This window comes from Parus major, chromosome 6, assembly GCF_001522545.3.
Source record: "Parus major isolate Abel chromosome 6, Parus_major1.1, whole genome shotgun sequence".
Taxonomy (NCBI): domain Eukaryota; kingdom Metazoa; phylum Chordata; class Aves; order Passeriformes; family Paridae; genus Parus; species Parus major.
The window spans coordinates 6,054,687-6,070,818 of record NC_031775.1 but is presented as its reverse complement, the minus strand read 5'-3'; the positions used below and the strand labels follow the sequence as shown (position 1 = coordinate 6,070,818).

The 16,132-nt window shown below is 41.1% G+C and overlaps 1 protein-coding gene across 7 annotated transcripts in view; it reads right to left on the bottom strand.

Moving 5' to 3' along the window:
* Nucleotides 1–15,202, bottom strand: part of CCSER2 (coiled-coil serine rich protein 2) — a 61,814-nt gene extending 46,612 nt beyond the window's left edge. For 3 of the 7 annotated variants that reach the window (XM_015633134.1, XM_015633138.1, XM_015633139.1), the window contains exons 1-4: nucleotides 15,113–15,202; nucleotides 14,261–14,445; nucleotides 1,959–3,438; nucleotides 859–1,061 (exon numbers count right to left, since the gene is read on the bottom strand). In XM_015633134.1, coding sequence (XP_015488620.1) covers nucleotides 859–1,061; nucleotides 1,959–3,399 — 1,644 coding nt within the window. In that variant the 5' untranslated portion in view covers nucleotides 3,400–3,438; nucleotides 14,261–14,445; nucleotides 15,113–15,202. Of the gene's footprint in view, nucleotides 1–858; nucleotides 1,062–1,958; nucleotides 3,439–10,391; nucleotides 10,440–14,260; nucleotides 14,446–15,112 lie in introns of all 7 variants that reach the window. The other 4 variants (XM_015633137.1, XM_033515501.1, XM_015633140.1 and 1 more) reach the window with 2 other exon arrangements.
* Nucleotides 15,203–16,132: the final 930 nt, after the last annotated feature.

Here is a 16,132-nt window from a genome sequence, read left to right as displayed (position 1 = left end):
GTGTATCAACATTACTAAACTGGCAGAGGTGACAGAGTACCTAACATGCCTTAAACACACATTGATTAAACCTAATTGGTTTTGTCAAATGTTCTGATTGTTAGCATCATGTTAATAAAATCCAAATTGCTTAATTCAGAAGTCTGTGCAGATAAAGGGATATGAACAGGACAGACAAACAGAATTCTCTTCTGGCCCACTAAAATTCCAAGGTTGGCTCCCTGATCTCACATGGAAGATCACAGCAACAACTCTTCATACACTCATATTTAATGATGCTTCTTGCAGATTAGTTTGAGTTTAGCAGCAAGAAAAAGGTCATGCTGTACTTGTGTATCCCACTGGAGATGTACAAAGAGCCCTGCTACACTGAGCTACAGCCAGGTCTCTACCTCAGAGATGCTATGATTGAATGAAGAGAGAAAGCAAGTATCTGCTTCAGCTCACAAGGGCCCTTTGAGCACACAGTACAGAAACAACAAATGCAAGAAGCCACAAAGGCAATAGCTATTTTCTGGCTTTTTACTCCTATGTTTAGAGATTAGTAGGAATTCTTTGCAGAAATCAAATTCCTTTATTCTTTGTGAGCACTGCTACAAGATTGCATAAGGACCTGTTTTGTCCTGACTTTAGATTAAGGGAAGAAAACAATGTGTGCAAACAGCCTGATCAAGGCCACCTGCCCCGAAACAGGAGCTCCTAAACAAGAAGTTTCACAAAGCTATCAACTACAGCCGAAAGAGGAAACAATTATATTTTTTTTTAAAAAAGACTGATATTTTAAAAATATATTTAATAAGCAATAAACATAACATTTTTAAGATCCTAAAAATGCAAGTTAAGAATATAGATACATACTATGCTGTTCATTTCTGAAGAGTCGTAACTTCCACACGGATGGACACTTCCTATAGGTTCCAGCCCTTCTTCATCCCACATATATGTGCCGTCAGAGCTGTCAGATGGAGAAAGCTCAAAGGAGGAGCCAGCTCTGTAGTTCATCTCTGAAGAGATGACATTCTCAGTAGTGTGTTTTGTGCTTTCACTGTTGTCATCCACTGCTTAAAGAAAACAGCATCAGTTAAGATTCCAAAAACAACCCAGTATTCAAAAAATGAACGTTAAAATGCCTGTACTAGTGTGCTACCTTCACTGGAGCTGTACTGTAACAGAAATATCTGAAAGTTTTGCTCAGTATTGTTCCCTCATCCCAGAAGGGGGAAAAGCTCAAGCTGGCTTGGCAGCTACAACCAAGGAATCTTCCAACCCACATCTTTGATAACCTTTTACATTGCCCTAATTCACCCACCGTGGAAGCTACTTTCTAGAAATCTGCATCTCTTTAACATATTAGAAGGTGGGTCCAAAAATATATCCTTCGTATCTAGTCTCTCAATTGCACCATCTCTCAAACCAGTTTTTACCATGAGAAGCCCATCAAAGATTTGAAAATGTGGCTTTCAAAAGCATCTTCTTGTGTCTTCAACTAATTTTTAAAGAATTAATATGCATCAGAAAAACAAAAAATACCCAGTAACAATCCTGTTTATAACTGAACTAATTCAATTACACATCCTACACTTATTTCCAGTACTTAGAAGCAGTTACAGCTGTTCTCTGCCTACAGAGGTGGAGGGAGCATGAGGTGAAATTTTCTTAAAATATCACCAACCCAGAAAATGAATGGCAAAGCAAGGATATGAGGAATCCCACAACCACACCACGAATGTGTTTAAATGAGGTCACCCTCATTTTTATCACAAAGAGCTCCTCAAAGTAATGCTTGGGGAAAAACTACAATGCAGAAAAGGCACAAGCAAACAAACATGCCAGCATAGAGCAGTTCCATTCTGAAACAAATCATAAGCAAAGGGCAATTACATTAAATAACTTAATTACCATTACAGAATTTTGATTTAGTACCTAAATTTTCAAACAGAACATAAAAAGATATTTACCAGACACATTTATATCAAGCCAGTCATCAGCATTACAGCAAGATCCTCCACCTTCCTTGAGAGACGTGAATGGCTCGATGGACGTTCTGCTCCCATGCTCCAATTTCTGAAGGCAGCTCTCCTTCTGCCGGATTTGTACAGTTCTGTTTGCCTCTTCTATATCTATGAAGTCGTCACTGAAGTCTTCACTCAAATCATTTTTCTCAGAGGATGACAAAGAAGATATAGATATTTCATCTCCATCATCGCTCATACACATCACTTTTGACCCATGTTTTCCCAGACTTTCATGCAGGCCCTCACCAGGTTCTGTTCTTTGAGCTCTGCTCTCTAGAATACTGTTTTTATCTACGGCTCTATTGATATTTGCTGAAATCTCCGCATTCTCCACAATGCGCGTGTCCGGAGCCGCACTTTTGCTGCCATCCACAAGGGCTCCAGCATCCCCAGCAAACCGCTGCCTGGCAGGCTTCAGCAGAGAAGGCCGACCTAATCTGTATCCATAGGAAGGTGCTGACCCAGATCCATTTGACAGCGGGGGTTTCTTAGAACAAGGAGCTGACATAGCTGAGTACGGTCTGGTAAATCCATACCTCATCGGCTCATTTCCATTGGGTACATCCAACTGACACGCGTTTCTTGACAGCAGAGTAGACCTCTGAGCTGTCCTGGCAGCAAGATTTTGACTATGGTAAGGCCTTGTAAGATCCACAGCTTTGTTAAAGGAATGTGACCTGGTTAGAGATGCAGCGGGAAGGAAAGAATTCTGAATGGAATGTGAAAAACTTTGTGATCTTACCATTTTGTCACAGGAAAAAGCCTTGCTATTGTCTGTAGATTGTGCCAGGCTTTCTCCTGAATTTGTCCTTGTGGTACTGGAATTAGCTCTAGGTCTCTGCAAACCTACCACTGGCCGATTTCCATAGAATCCATTTAAATTTGATCTTGGAGCATTGAGTCCAGAGTATGTCCTTCCTGACAGGGTACCTTTGGTGAATTTAGCTGAACTAGAGAGTCCAGGTATAGACTTTGGGTTTAATTCCTCAGTAGAAGACACAAACATATTGGTTTGCTTTGCTGCTTTTGACACAACCGAAGCAGTACTGTTCAAACCCACCCTGAGCTCATCATTGCCCAATGCTCTTTGAGATTGAGGATACCTCTCAGAATCAATTAATTTTTCATTACAGTTGCGTTTGGTGTTGGGCTCTCTCCCATTCTGATCATTAAACTGATATTTGTTTGATTTTTTCCAGTTGAAAGCAAGGGAAGACATTCCAACAGTGCCATTGTGCTTGCCAAAATTTTTGCCACCATTACTCCCTGCTAAATTCACAGCCGTCCCGTTTGGCATAGGTTGCAAAACACTCCCTAAAGTTTTCGTTCCATATTTCGGTAGCCTGGAAACCAAGGATGTCCTGTTTTGATTTTTTTCTTCCATGAGCTATTGGGTACATTGGTCCTTAAAGGGTGCTTGAATCTAAGAAAGAAAAATAAAACAACATTAAACCTGAATCAACCACACATTAAACACAGTTTTCAATATATTTGCAGCTATATGCTTCCTAGATTCCTATGCCTAACTCCCACCGCGCTGATAAAAAGTAACCCAGATACATTTTGTGAACTCAAGTTCCAGCAGTTACTTGGCAGTAGTATGTTCTTCAGATCACACCTCACTCCCCCAAATTTCCTTCTCTACATAAACCATCATTTTTTTCTTTTCCTTTTGTAATCTATAAAATAACTTGAGAAGAGGTTGGATCATTTTTTAGTTTGTTTTTTTTTTAATTTACCCATTTTCAGCAACAAACAGAACTTTTCAACTGTCTTACAATTATTAAGTTATAAACTTAAGATTTAGTATTTTTAAAATAAAAATTTATTTATTTTACTTATTTTTTTTTAATTTTATTTAACATTTATTAAAATAAAATATGACATAGCAAAACCCTGCGATCAGCAACATAAACCTGCAAAAACTATAATGTAAAATCTGACTAAAAGCTAATTTTTTGAGATTGCTTTCAATTTCCCCAATGCCTAAAATATAGGAAATAACTACTCATCGCACATCTCACAACAACATGTTTTGTTCCCAGACCTTATGGATATACCCGAATCAAGATCCACATTCCTAATCATTCCTTCCTCTTTGTATGGAGACTGTAGTCTATTTTGGAAATCATTCACATACAAAACTGGAAGTGCAGTACAACAGTTGAATAAGGTCAGCATTAGTAACTGAATTTAAAAGTTCTACTTACTCAAAGTACAGAAAGTAACTTGTTTAACCACAGCAAGCATTACTCAAAGTGAGACACTCCCTGAGCTGCAAGACTCACTAAGAAACACTTAGTTTCTTAGTGATACAATCGAAGATATAACCAAAGATAAAGTCCAAGTGGCATTAAATTCATGCAAACTGAAATACCCTTAGGATTTGTCAGTGAACAGGATGCCCCAGAGCACTACTTCTGGAAGCTGATCTACATTACAAAGACAGAAAGAGAAAGGTGCTGCACACAGGGCTTTTAGGGGCTCCTAACTTCTGAAAACATCAGAATCCACATTCTGCAACTGGCGTGTGCATTTCCATTTTGAACTACAACACAAATCCTGACTTTTCCAACACTCAGCGAATTCTTGCACACCAGAGACATTGCCCTCATCCAGGTGTGCAAAGAAATACAAAAGTATTTCCCCCTGGGACCAGCAGAACATTTCATACACCGTCTGCATGCACACGGATCGAAGTGTCTAATGTCACACCTCTTGCCTACGTTGCACCTGCATACCTTGCACAGGAAAATATGATCAGGCTTTAATAGCAACATCAAAGATCTTTATGTCAACTACATACAATAAAGTACACCCCTTTTTTTAATACATCCATGAATAAAAGATAGCCTTTAACATGCTGATGAATTAATTCCCAGCAAGAACCATACTGCAGATCCCTGAGAAGATAACCTGACTCTAAACAACTAGCAAGTCTTGTGAAGTAATCTTCCAAACTGAAAAAGTTAAATTAGAAAGCTGCTAATTCAACTTGCATGCTTTATGGCTAATTCCCTTTTCACATCTATCTACCATCTCTTAGGTGATTGCAAAATTTAAATGAGGCCATTTAATTAGATTACTTTAATCCTCCACCAAGTACTGCAAACTAAATTTGAAAAGAATACCTTTCATTTCTCTAGGAAGGGCTCTTGCTCATTTATTCTTGATTAGGCAAAGACAACACAGTATCTTCATGAAAACCATACTGATAGCCTAGAACACTTCAGATAATTAAATGAAAAGACAAACAATACTACTCTGTATTTTATCAGCTGCGTAACTGTAACTACTGCACCACCTTCTCAAGTCCAGGTTTCATTTGTTTCACTGAAACACAATGTCATCAAAAAAACCACTAAAACTTAACAGCATCATGTCTGGCAGATGTTTCCCAGAAAATGGGGAAATTTCTTATTACAGTCTCTAAAACTTCCACAATCTTTACATGTGTTTAGTAGGAAAGATTATGCTAGCCTAACAATGAAACTCCCTTATCAAGCAGCAGTGTGCATACCAGTTAGAGTATGATTTCTGCAGCCCAGAAGACTCAAATTCAATAGTATTTCAACTGTGTCCTGTTGTACTATGAAGAAATTCAAAGTATATTTAGACTTAAATAATCTATGGATTTTTAAAAGAACTGACATTTGGGCAAACAAGTTTTACATTCTTTGCCTTGGGAAATACATTATCCAGTGCACACAAGCCTAATCAGGAATTAAGCTAATTATAAAGAGCCTAGCCTTACGTAATGATCCAGGGAAAAGGAGTTAAAATCCACAAACCCCCTCTGAAGTATAATCTGAATTAAATGAAAAGCTGCTACATCCTTACCTTCAAGGATATTCAGGATCCTGGTGATAAGCAAAAGGATATTCACCCTCCTTGGTACTTCCTCTACAGGATTATTTACACCTCAATCAAATCCTGCACTGTTAGTTTCAACTGGCAAGCACAACGTTCACTCTAACTTCATTCACAGTTTGTTTCAGCACCACCAGGAAGGCAGTTTCCTATACATTAACTACTCTGCAAAGTCCAGCTTTGCATCTGAGATTCTGCCCTACAGAAGAAGACAGCTTAAATATTGATACATTTGAAAGCTTAAGCACCTTAAAATACTTCAAGCTATGAAGCTTAAAATACTTCAAATACTATGATCCCTGCCACCAGGAAGATAACAGCATTTTCCAGTTCCAGATTCCTGAATAGGACCGAATTCCCCTCCTATTGTCACAGCAGTGTGGAATACCCAGCTGATGGATGAAACACACCTGACAGACTGGTGACAGGCCAGAGCAATTCCCCTCTGCAGATCTTCTGCCATGCCAGCAGTTTCAGATCTGTGTTTCATTCACAGAAATTTAAGGGCATGTGTATTTCAACTCTGTCCTGTGGACAGCTTATAAAATCATCTCTTACACTTCTGGGTTATTAAAAATACATTAGATCAGTTATGTGAAAATATCTTATTTCCATCAATGTAGGGAGGTATTGAAAGTCATCAGGGAAAAATCTGTGAGGTTTGCAGAAGCAGCAAAAGGCTTCCTTAGCACTTGCTTAAGAACACTGCAAGATGGGCAGCATGACTGCAAGTCAATTTTCAGCTTTAAGACAACCATGGGAGCTTAAAAAGAATGGAAGAAACTGGCAAGAGATCCAGCTGGTAAACACCTGCTCTGAGCATGAGGAGCCCTGGGGAATTCCAGATCATGAATCCTGAGGAAATTGTGCATGCTGTATGAATTAAAATAAATCAGAATGCAACTAGAAATGCTGATAGCTTCAAGATTGAACTTTGAGTATTTACAATTTTTTGTGTTGTTTACTCTGCACAGAGTTCAGTTCAGTCAAAAATATCACCTTCAGTCCAAGATCCAGTAAAATTTATCAGCTCTGCAGTAAAATCCTCCAAGCCTGCCTTCTTTCTCCTGTCTTCAATCTCTCCAAAACACTTGTTCTTGAATCAATTCCCAATGCTTTACCAAGGCACCCATGAATTTTAGCCACTCTCCCTTGTCCTATCCAAACACCAGCCTCCCTGACACTGAGTTCTGAAAGTACCATAGTGGGCAATATAGCAAGAAATCCCAAGATGGTGAGGGCTTATTGTTCTATTTCTCTGAAATTACCTTTTTTTTTTTTTGTCCCAAGTTGTGAGATTCTGTTTTCAGATCTCAAGCTATCTTGGAGATAGATCCTTTTTGGTTTTTCCTCCCTCGCATTAATGAGGTTCTACCTGCTTTGACGGGTTGATCTATCAAACACCAAAAAAACAGTTATCCAAGCTGCTCTTGTGCTCAATTTACTGTCAAAATATATTAGGTCAAAGAACATGAGCAGAACATGATAATGAATAAAGGCAGAAGGAGAAAGACATACATCATAAAGAGACTGGAGTTTTAGTGTTTCTAACATTGAGCAGTATCTTTAGTCAATACACTAGAAAATGTGACATCCCCTGCCATCTCTAAAAGCATTCTTGCTATTCATCAGAATTCTTAATGTTTGATAAGGCAGGAGGACATAAGCACTTACTGGAGAAAAATAAATAAGTAAGTGCAGTTCTATTTTGTAGAAGAAATCCACCACAATATTTCCAGAATCAAAACCTCCCTTTGCATCCATCCCTCAGGGCCACACTGTCAATTCACTCTGCCATGAATGCTGTTTACACAGAGTATCAGGCACCTCAACGAAGCAAAAAAGGGCTAAGTGTTATCTGCCCAAACAAGAATACTCTGTGATTGTTGCCCACTTGTGCTTTTCATATTAGTAAAACAAAAACTATGTATTTTAAACTCCAAATTTTTACATCAAACCTAATCAAAACATTGAAATAAAACAGGGTATGAGTTATCATAAGCCCCTTTAGATTTCATTGAAAAAAAAGTCAGGAAAATTTTAACTACAAGAAAAACTTTTGCTAAAATCCTCTGTCTCGAACAAGTAAAGTTGCACTGATTTTCATCATTCTTATACAACTAACAAGGTGGAAGGCAGTCAAGGTCCAGATGTTTAGCCAGCTGCACCAAGGAGCAGCTTCAGCACAAAGAAAAAAAGGTGGAAGAGTATAACTGAGGGTACAGATAAATTACTCCCAGTAAAAGAGATTATCGGGGTCTGTGAAGAAGAAGAAGGACTTGACAATGCAATCTCGGGTTCCTTTTAAGTGTTACTGCAGGTTATTATGGTTTGTTCATAAATGAGACATGAAGTGCAATGACAGTTACTCTTTCCTGCTTTAGCGCTGACAATCTAACTGCTGTAAGGGACAGAGGTCAGAGAGAAACTGGAATAAGGCACTAGAGATGCATGACTCCTCTCTGAACCTGCTATTCATCTGATGCATCCTCTTGGAGGAAGTCATCAATTCCTTTCTTCAGCAGATCTTGCTCAATCTGGACGAGCAATGTCAAGCCTATACCTGCAGATATAAACATGAGACAGCCCTTGCATAACCAGCTCTAAAACACAGGACACAGAGCACAGTGGTTTTCACTGGCATCCAAAGAACACAAGGCCCAGATGATACAAGCACTACATTAGGTGTGCTGACCCCTGCAAGAACACTGCAAGAGGTGAGAGGGATATATTGCCATAAACCAGAAGCAATTAACATAATCGTGACCAATACATCTGGCTCCAGTGCAGAAACACCTCTGTTAGAAGGAATTAAATTATGTGGATTACTTCACTCATTGTGTTATGCAAGGAACAGCCTCCTGTGAACTAAACCAATCCAAGAGATTCAACCTGAGTGAGCAAGTCAAGCTTCTTCACTAGGGTTGCTTAATAGCTCTTAAATAGCAAAAGATGCAGATGTCTTCAACATATTTGTAAGAGAAACAAAAAGCCTTTACTTGTTTCTCTCTTTGTTGATACTTTAAATTGTTACCAAATTTGCAGGGATAACAAAATAAGGGGAAAAACTGAAGTAAGAAAAGACAGACACTGCCTGCCTTACAGATCCAAAGCCCTGCAACCTAATGACAAAGTCACACAGCTACAAAGAAGCCAAAACCTGTAAATCATTCACCATCACCACCTCCCAAACCCTTCCAAAAACAACCCCAAACAAACATACTGTGACTATAAAGCACATTTATATCTAGGTTCCTATGCTGTATTAGTATTTCCTTGGATTTAGCAAGATTTCTGTCCTGAAAGATAAGCCATATGTTTGTGTGCAAGTACATAGATTATGGAAAGACTCTTCTCCCTCACATCAGAGTCTTTTTTTCCAAGGTTTCTCAGACAGGCAAATTTTTGGCATTCTTACACGATGAGTAAGGCAGCAGGTAACCAGAAACACCCCTTTCAGAAGAGTTTTAAAGGTAGCATCACTGCTAACATCATAAAGCCAATTTAAATTTTATGTGGTGGCTAAGATTGACTGAAAAATCCCAAAGAGGAGTTGCAGCCTAGAATTAAAGCTTTCTACCGGTGAAATGTCAGATCTTGATCTCCCCTTAACACATTTTGTGATTATGTCAGCATCAAAGCAAATGATAGCAGGAACAGGCCCCTGCTTCTGCTGATGCAGAATTACATAGGTAATTAAATCTGTCTTGTAAGAACAAATCCAGAAAAAATGCATCTGTCTCAAAAGCAATGTCCTACTGCAAATCAGTAGGAATTGCCTGTTCTCTAGCAAACATTTCACTTATTAACAGAGGAATGACCCTTTTTTCCTCAGCACTATCCACTGTCACCAAGTGATTAAAACATACTGTTTCTATCTCTAACTCTTCTAGGAAAGATTTACTTCACCATTGACTGAGTAACCAGCTCAAATAGTTGGTTACCAGTTACTGTTTTCTACTTCTCACATAGTAATACATGCTAAATCCTGGAGCAGGATTTTCTTGCTGATAAGAACAGGCAGGCTGAAAGCCAAGTGAAACTTGGTATACAACTAATTATAACTGGAAATATCCCTTTTTAGACTGCCATGTTGTCCATCCTACTCCTCTGGTTTGTTTATTCAACTGATGCATGTTCTCCATGTAAAAATATTGGCTGTCTTGAGCTAGAAGCCTCTCACACTGGTACTAACATATTTTTCAATATATATTTTTCAATGATTAAATAATGACTAATAACAGATACAATACTTCTTGTCTGAACTGCTGCTGAACAATTTATCTATGTGGACATCTTAAGATTAAGAATTTCCATGGGTTTAACTCTTCAATGAGGCTATGCTTTCAACCAATATCTAAGTTGCTTTTCTTTTCCCCCCTCCAGCCACATACACTCATTCTTTCTTTCTTTCTCCTGCTGCCTGAGTAACAATTCTAGTTATAGGTTAAGCTGAATGGCAAACAGAGGTAATTAGAAGAGACTGCATGTAATTCATAGACTCACCAGTACTGGGATATCTTCAATAAGCCTGAAGAGGTTCACCTTTGATAACTAAGCAAGATTAAACAAGATGAAGCAGTAAGAAGATAGAAAACAATAGTTCTGAGATTTTCTTTCCTATATATTGCCAATGCTATTTCAGCATAGTTCAGTTTTTCACAGCCAATTGTGATCTTGAGAACAAGAACATGTCAGCACATTGCTACGTATCTAAAAAACATATTGCTAAGTCAGCCACTGCTGGGTTAAAAAAATACTAGAAAAAGGACTGACAAAGAAAATCTTTAACACTGCTATCATGAAAGACAGACAGTGAATCCTGGATAAGCTGGAAATATTACATAAATCATGGTATTTCACTGTGCATGGATCATGGCATCTCCATGCCCAGTTCAATTCTCCATACTGATCCGCCAATCAATTTTATTTTAGTGGTGAGGAATACAAAAATCCCATTAGTTCCTGTGGTTGCCTTAAAATAAAAATGCATCAGGGAAGAGATGATAAGGGCAAACACAGAATGTGACTTCCTCAACCTTCAACCACTCTCACATCTTGGAATTTCTTAAATTTGATGCAGTTTGTTTAGGAGCCCTCCACAGATCTCTTGTCCACTATTTTTTGTAACCTGTCCTTGAACCCCTAAACTTCTTGCATCCTTCACTGCCTTAAGCAAGGAGCTCCAGAACCCCAATAACGATTCTGTCAAGGTTATTTCACTGTCTTGCAGATTCCCAAGGAAAACTTCTAAAACTACTTCTAAACTCCCTGCATTGCCAGAAGAGGCCACCAATACCTGCTCTCTTTGCTACCAAACACACCAGTTTGTTTCACATTTATGTGCTTTCACAAAGATGCTGTACTGTACGTAATTGTATGTGTTATTTGAAGTCTGACTTCTCTTTAAAGTCTACACTTTCAGCATTCAGCTGAAACTTGCTCATTTGTAAACAACATCTTCAAAGTATAATTTTCTTGCTATTGAGTTTAATTTCATTAGTCCTGGACTCAATACAGCTTCTGTCTACAATTCCACTGATATAAATCAGTTCCCAGTTCAACACCATACTCCCTGAAAATGTTGCATACCAAACAACTTTGTGAGTTTGCCACAGCATAACAAACACCGATATGTTTTTGACAACAGACTGACAGCCTCCAGTATTTTAATGTGTGTTTTGTGCTTTTCTACCAGCTTTCTGATACACCAACAGCTATACTGGAATGTACTTCTCAAGGTCAGTTTCCTACAATGTGGAAGACTCAGATATTTGTTATGTCCTCAGAGGTTTGCAACAGAAGGAAAAAAAAAAACAAAACAAAAAAAAAATTCTCAGAGAAACTGAGATGCAACTTCAGTTCCAAGTGACAATTTGTCACAGGATCAGTTTCAGAGTTACTCATCTATGTTGTATTTTATTCAAATTTACAGGAAGGTGATACATATTGTTTGTTTTGTTTAATCAGGATCTCAATGTAATCATAGTAAAGCTATAGTTATCCAAACTACCATTTCAGAAAGCTTTCATGATTAAAAGACTTACACAGAAAATTAATTTTTCTGTTTTTAACTCTGTTTACTGATCGACAAGGCTACACAGGTTGACAGATTGTGCTCCTCTCCTCAAGTCTCCTGCTACTGACAGCAGCAGCCTGGATCTTGTCAAGTTTCTGCCAATGCAAGTTTGCCTGAGATGAAGGTTACTCAAAAGCCACAGCATCCCTGAACTCATCAAAAATATATAACAACATGGTTATGTAGTAATTTTAACATGTAAGATCAGAAAAAAATAGCATTTAGGTAAAGGCAGCATTTTAAACAATTTACAAAAAAGAGTGTGAATTGAATTATCATCCAAATCCACACTGTAGTGATAAACTCTGCATCCATCCAGAAGAGGAGATTTTTCAGTCTCCAGCCTAAAGCAGATATATTATTGAGTCAAGAGAAGCTGGGACATTCAGTTCTCCCTGGATGCTTCCCTTGTGCTGTGTGTGTCACAAGCCATCTGGGCTGATTAGCCTAAAAGCACAGAACTTCTTAGGCTTCAGGGAATAATTGCAGAAATTATTTACAATTTAAGGGTTATTCCTGATCCATAAATTGTTCAGCCACCTCATCAAAGTAAATCCTTATCACCCATTTCCTCTAGCTAAGAAGCCAAGCCTCCTTGCAGTGAGGACATTGCCAGTACTTCTTCAATAAAGGCCATTAAAATGCACTCTGCAGAGCAGGACCTCAACTCAGCCCAGACTAAGTGCTCACGAAAAACCCAACAATCTGCAGTGAAACAGGCATTTTAGCAAGAACTTGCGACACCAGTTCCCCATGTGACCAGGGATAAGCAAAAACCCCCAGCCTGAGGAGACTTTCTTCAATTCCTATAGGATATTGTCAGCAGAACTGCTGCAGCTGAATCCTCCTTTTAGAACAGAGAATGACTACTGAGCAAAGTCCAGATCTCTGCAAATCCAGCTACTTTTGATAAAGGAGGAAACAACATTCTCAGAATATCTTCCAACATGCACCTACTTGGTAGCAGTTTAAGAGTGAGCTGGAGAGTGTTTCCAAAAGCTATGAAGAACTGCAAAGACCTGTACTGACTAGCCAAAATTAAACTTTGGAACAACAATTCAACACTGTTGGGATTTTACTGTAACATACATGTGTGCAGGTATCCAGAGATTTACATAATCTGGTTTTATTGCTCCAACTGAAACACAATACAGGATTTTCAACCTAATTATCAAAAGCACCATTAGTATTTTGATCTTCTTAGCATCCCTGTTGGCATGGGACTTAACCCTGCCTGAAAGCTTCTAATTAAGAAGATGGTGCTGCTGTTTACAGTGAATACTGGCTAAAAGAGAACACCACAACCACTGTTGATATATTTCATCATATTACTTTCTGTAATCTTATATTCCTTCATCTCTTCTCCATTTTTAGAGATCCACACTTTCTAAAGATTCCAGGCAAGCAATGTTCATCTCAATATTGATGGCACAACGGCTTTTTTACCTAAAGAGCCCATGCCAACATTTCCTACTAACTGGTTTATTCCAAATAACCAATCCCTCTTAAAGGATGATCAGGTCCAAAAGTAATGGATTTTACTCCAATGAGCTTTTACACGAACAGTTCCACTAAACAGGATTACTCATTAGTATAACAATACATTAAATGAGATCATTATGTTAATTGAAACTATTTCTACAGTTTCAACAGCTTTACAGTTAAATGACAATACTGGGCTGCTTTTGGAACCCAAATATTGATATTTTTATAACGAAAAACACTATCCATGAGCAGAAATTAAATCTCAACTTCAAAAGCAACTTTCCTACTCTAAGTTGTATATCAACATAGACCCTTGGCTGACATTTAGGTAGCTGGTTGTTACTCATGTCTCATTTGTTAGGCCATCACCTCTTCAGTCTGGAGGCATGTAATTCAAAATGGACCCATAGAATTTAGAGGTATGTGATCATTACATACATGAGAAAAAATCTTGCCAATTCCATTCATTATCAGCAAACAACGTAAATATTTACTGCCGCAGGCTAACTCAAGAGTTTTGTGTCTCCATAAAAGAGAAATTCAGTAAAGTCTAGGTAAACATGTGAAGTGCCTCTCAATTATAAAAATGTAACAAAATGAGAACTTAAGATTCAACTTCATTTCACTTTTGACACCTTCTTAACAAAAAAGTCTATTCTGCACCAAATCAAGGCTCAAAGCCCACAGACACCAAGAACAAGCCTGCCACAGACATGAACTTCTAACCCTGCAAGATGCACCAATTCCCCTGAAAAGTCCTTTACATCTTTACACAACATACCAGATTGAGTACCAGATCGACAATACTTACCTTAATTTGATGTTTGGCCTGGACACTAACGCTCTGCCACAGCATAAAGTTCCCATGCAGTTTTGCTTTCTTAAGCTGAAGATAAACAGCTCGACCTCCTCCAGCTCAAAGTTAAAGGCTGAGGTTGCCTACGTTTCATTGCGTGCCAAAGTACATTTGACAGAACGCGAAGTGAACATCAGGCTCTGGGTGACGAAAGCAAAGTCTCAGTGTCATTAAAGCGAAATCACCACAACGTACAGAACGTCCCCTTGGTAAAAATCCCAACAAATCACTGCTAAAGTAGATATGCCACCATTATCATTCTTTTCCACCGTTACTATTTTTTTTTTTAAACTGTTGTTTTTGAACACACACTGGGTGCTTTTGCTTCTTCCCCTTTTCGGAGATTAAAACCCTCGAGATACGAAACCTCACGCTACAAGACCTCTGTGACCGGGGCTCGCAGCAGCTGCTCCCGAGGCACCCGAGTCTCCCCGAACACCGAATTACAGGGCGCACAAACCACCGCAGAGCCGGCACCGGGGCGCTCCCTGCGCCGGGCCCGCCGTGCCAGGCTGCCCCCGAGCCCGCAGCACGGCCCGTGACATTCAGCCGGCCCGGAGGTGAGCGCTGCACCCGCCGGGGCCGTGCAGGAGGCCGCCCCGCCCGCCCGTCCGCCCGCCCGTCCCCGGCCTCCCGCGGCCCGCGCGGCCCCCGCTGCCGCAGCATCCCCGGCCGAGCGGCGACCCCCGCCCCGGCGCAGGGCGGCGGCGCTGGGAGGAGGGCAGCGGCTGCTCCCCGCAGGCAAAGAGCCCCCGATGAGGGGCGGGTGGCGGCGCGGGGGTGGCGGCGCGGCCGCCCCGCACTCACCGCCGGACGGTGCGGGCCGCTGTCGCCTGCCGGGGCAGGGCCGCTCCGCGCCCTCGGGTCCCGCCGGCCGGCCCGCGCAGGGAGGGGCGGAGGGCGGGAACACGCAGCCGCCCCGCGCCCCTCGGCCCGCCCTGACGTCAGCGCGGCCGCCCCGCCCTGCCCATGGCGGCGCCGCGGCCGGGACGTGTCGCCGCATCTTCATCTTCGCACCCATCGCACCCGTGTCCCCCCGCACCCATGTCCGCTACCTCCCCCACTGCCGCAGCTCCCCCATCGCACCCGTGTTCCCCCGCACCCATGTTCCCCATTGCCGCATCTCCTTCACCGCACCCATCGCCCCCTCCGCCGTGCCCCGGGAGCCACCGGCCCAGCGCGGCCGCCGCAGCCCGGCCGTGTGACACTGCTACCGGGCGGGCAAGGCCCGCGGGCCGCCTCTGCCAGCCTGCCTCAGCAATGTCGAGCTCGCTGGCAGAACCGAGGGCAAATGAGAATTAAAAGCTTTGCAGGAATGCGCCTGCGGGTGTCCCGGCCCTGAGGCGTGGAAGGGTAGAATCATAGCATCGTCAGAGGTGGAAGAATCCTTTAAGATCACCCAGTACAGCCATCCGCCCAGTACTGCCACTGTAACCCTTGAAGCATCGCCCAGCGCCAGAACCCGATGACAAACGCCTCCAGGGACGGTGGCCATATCACCTCTCAGTGCAACCTACTCTAGTGCCACCACCCAAACAGTGAAAAAATTGTCTTCTGGTATTTAATCTGAATCTCTCCTGTTTAAGGTCATTTCCTCCTGTTCTCTCTGCAGACATGGCAAAGAGACCAGCCCCACCTCACTACAACCTGCTGTCAGTGACTTGCAGAGGGCGATGATGCGATGATGTCCCCCACCCCAAGCCTTTTCAAGACTAAACAACCCCAGCTCCCTCAGCTGTTCCTCACAAGAAATATTTTTAAACCTTTCACAAGCATTGTTGCCTGTCTCTGGTCACACTCCAGCCCCTCAATGTCCTTTGTAAAGTG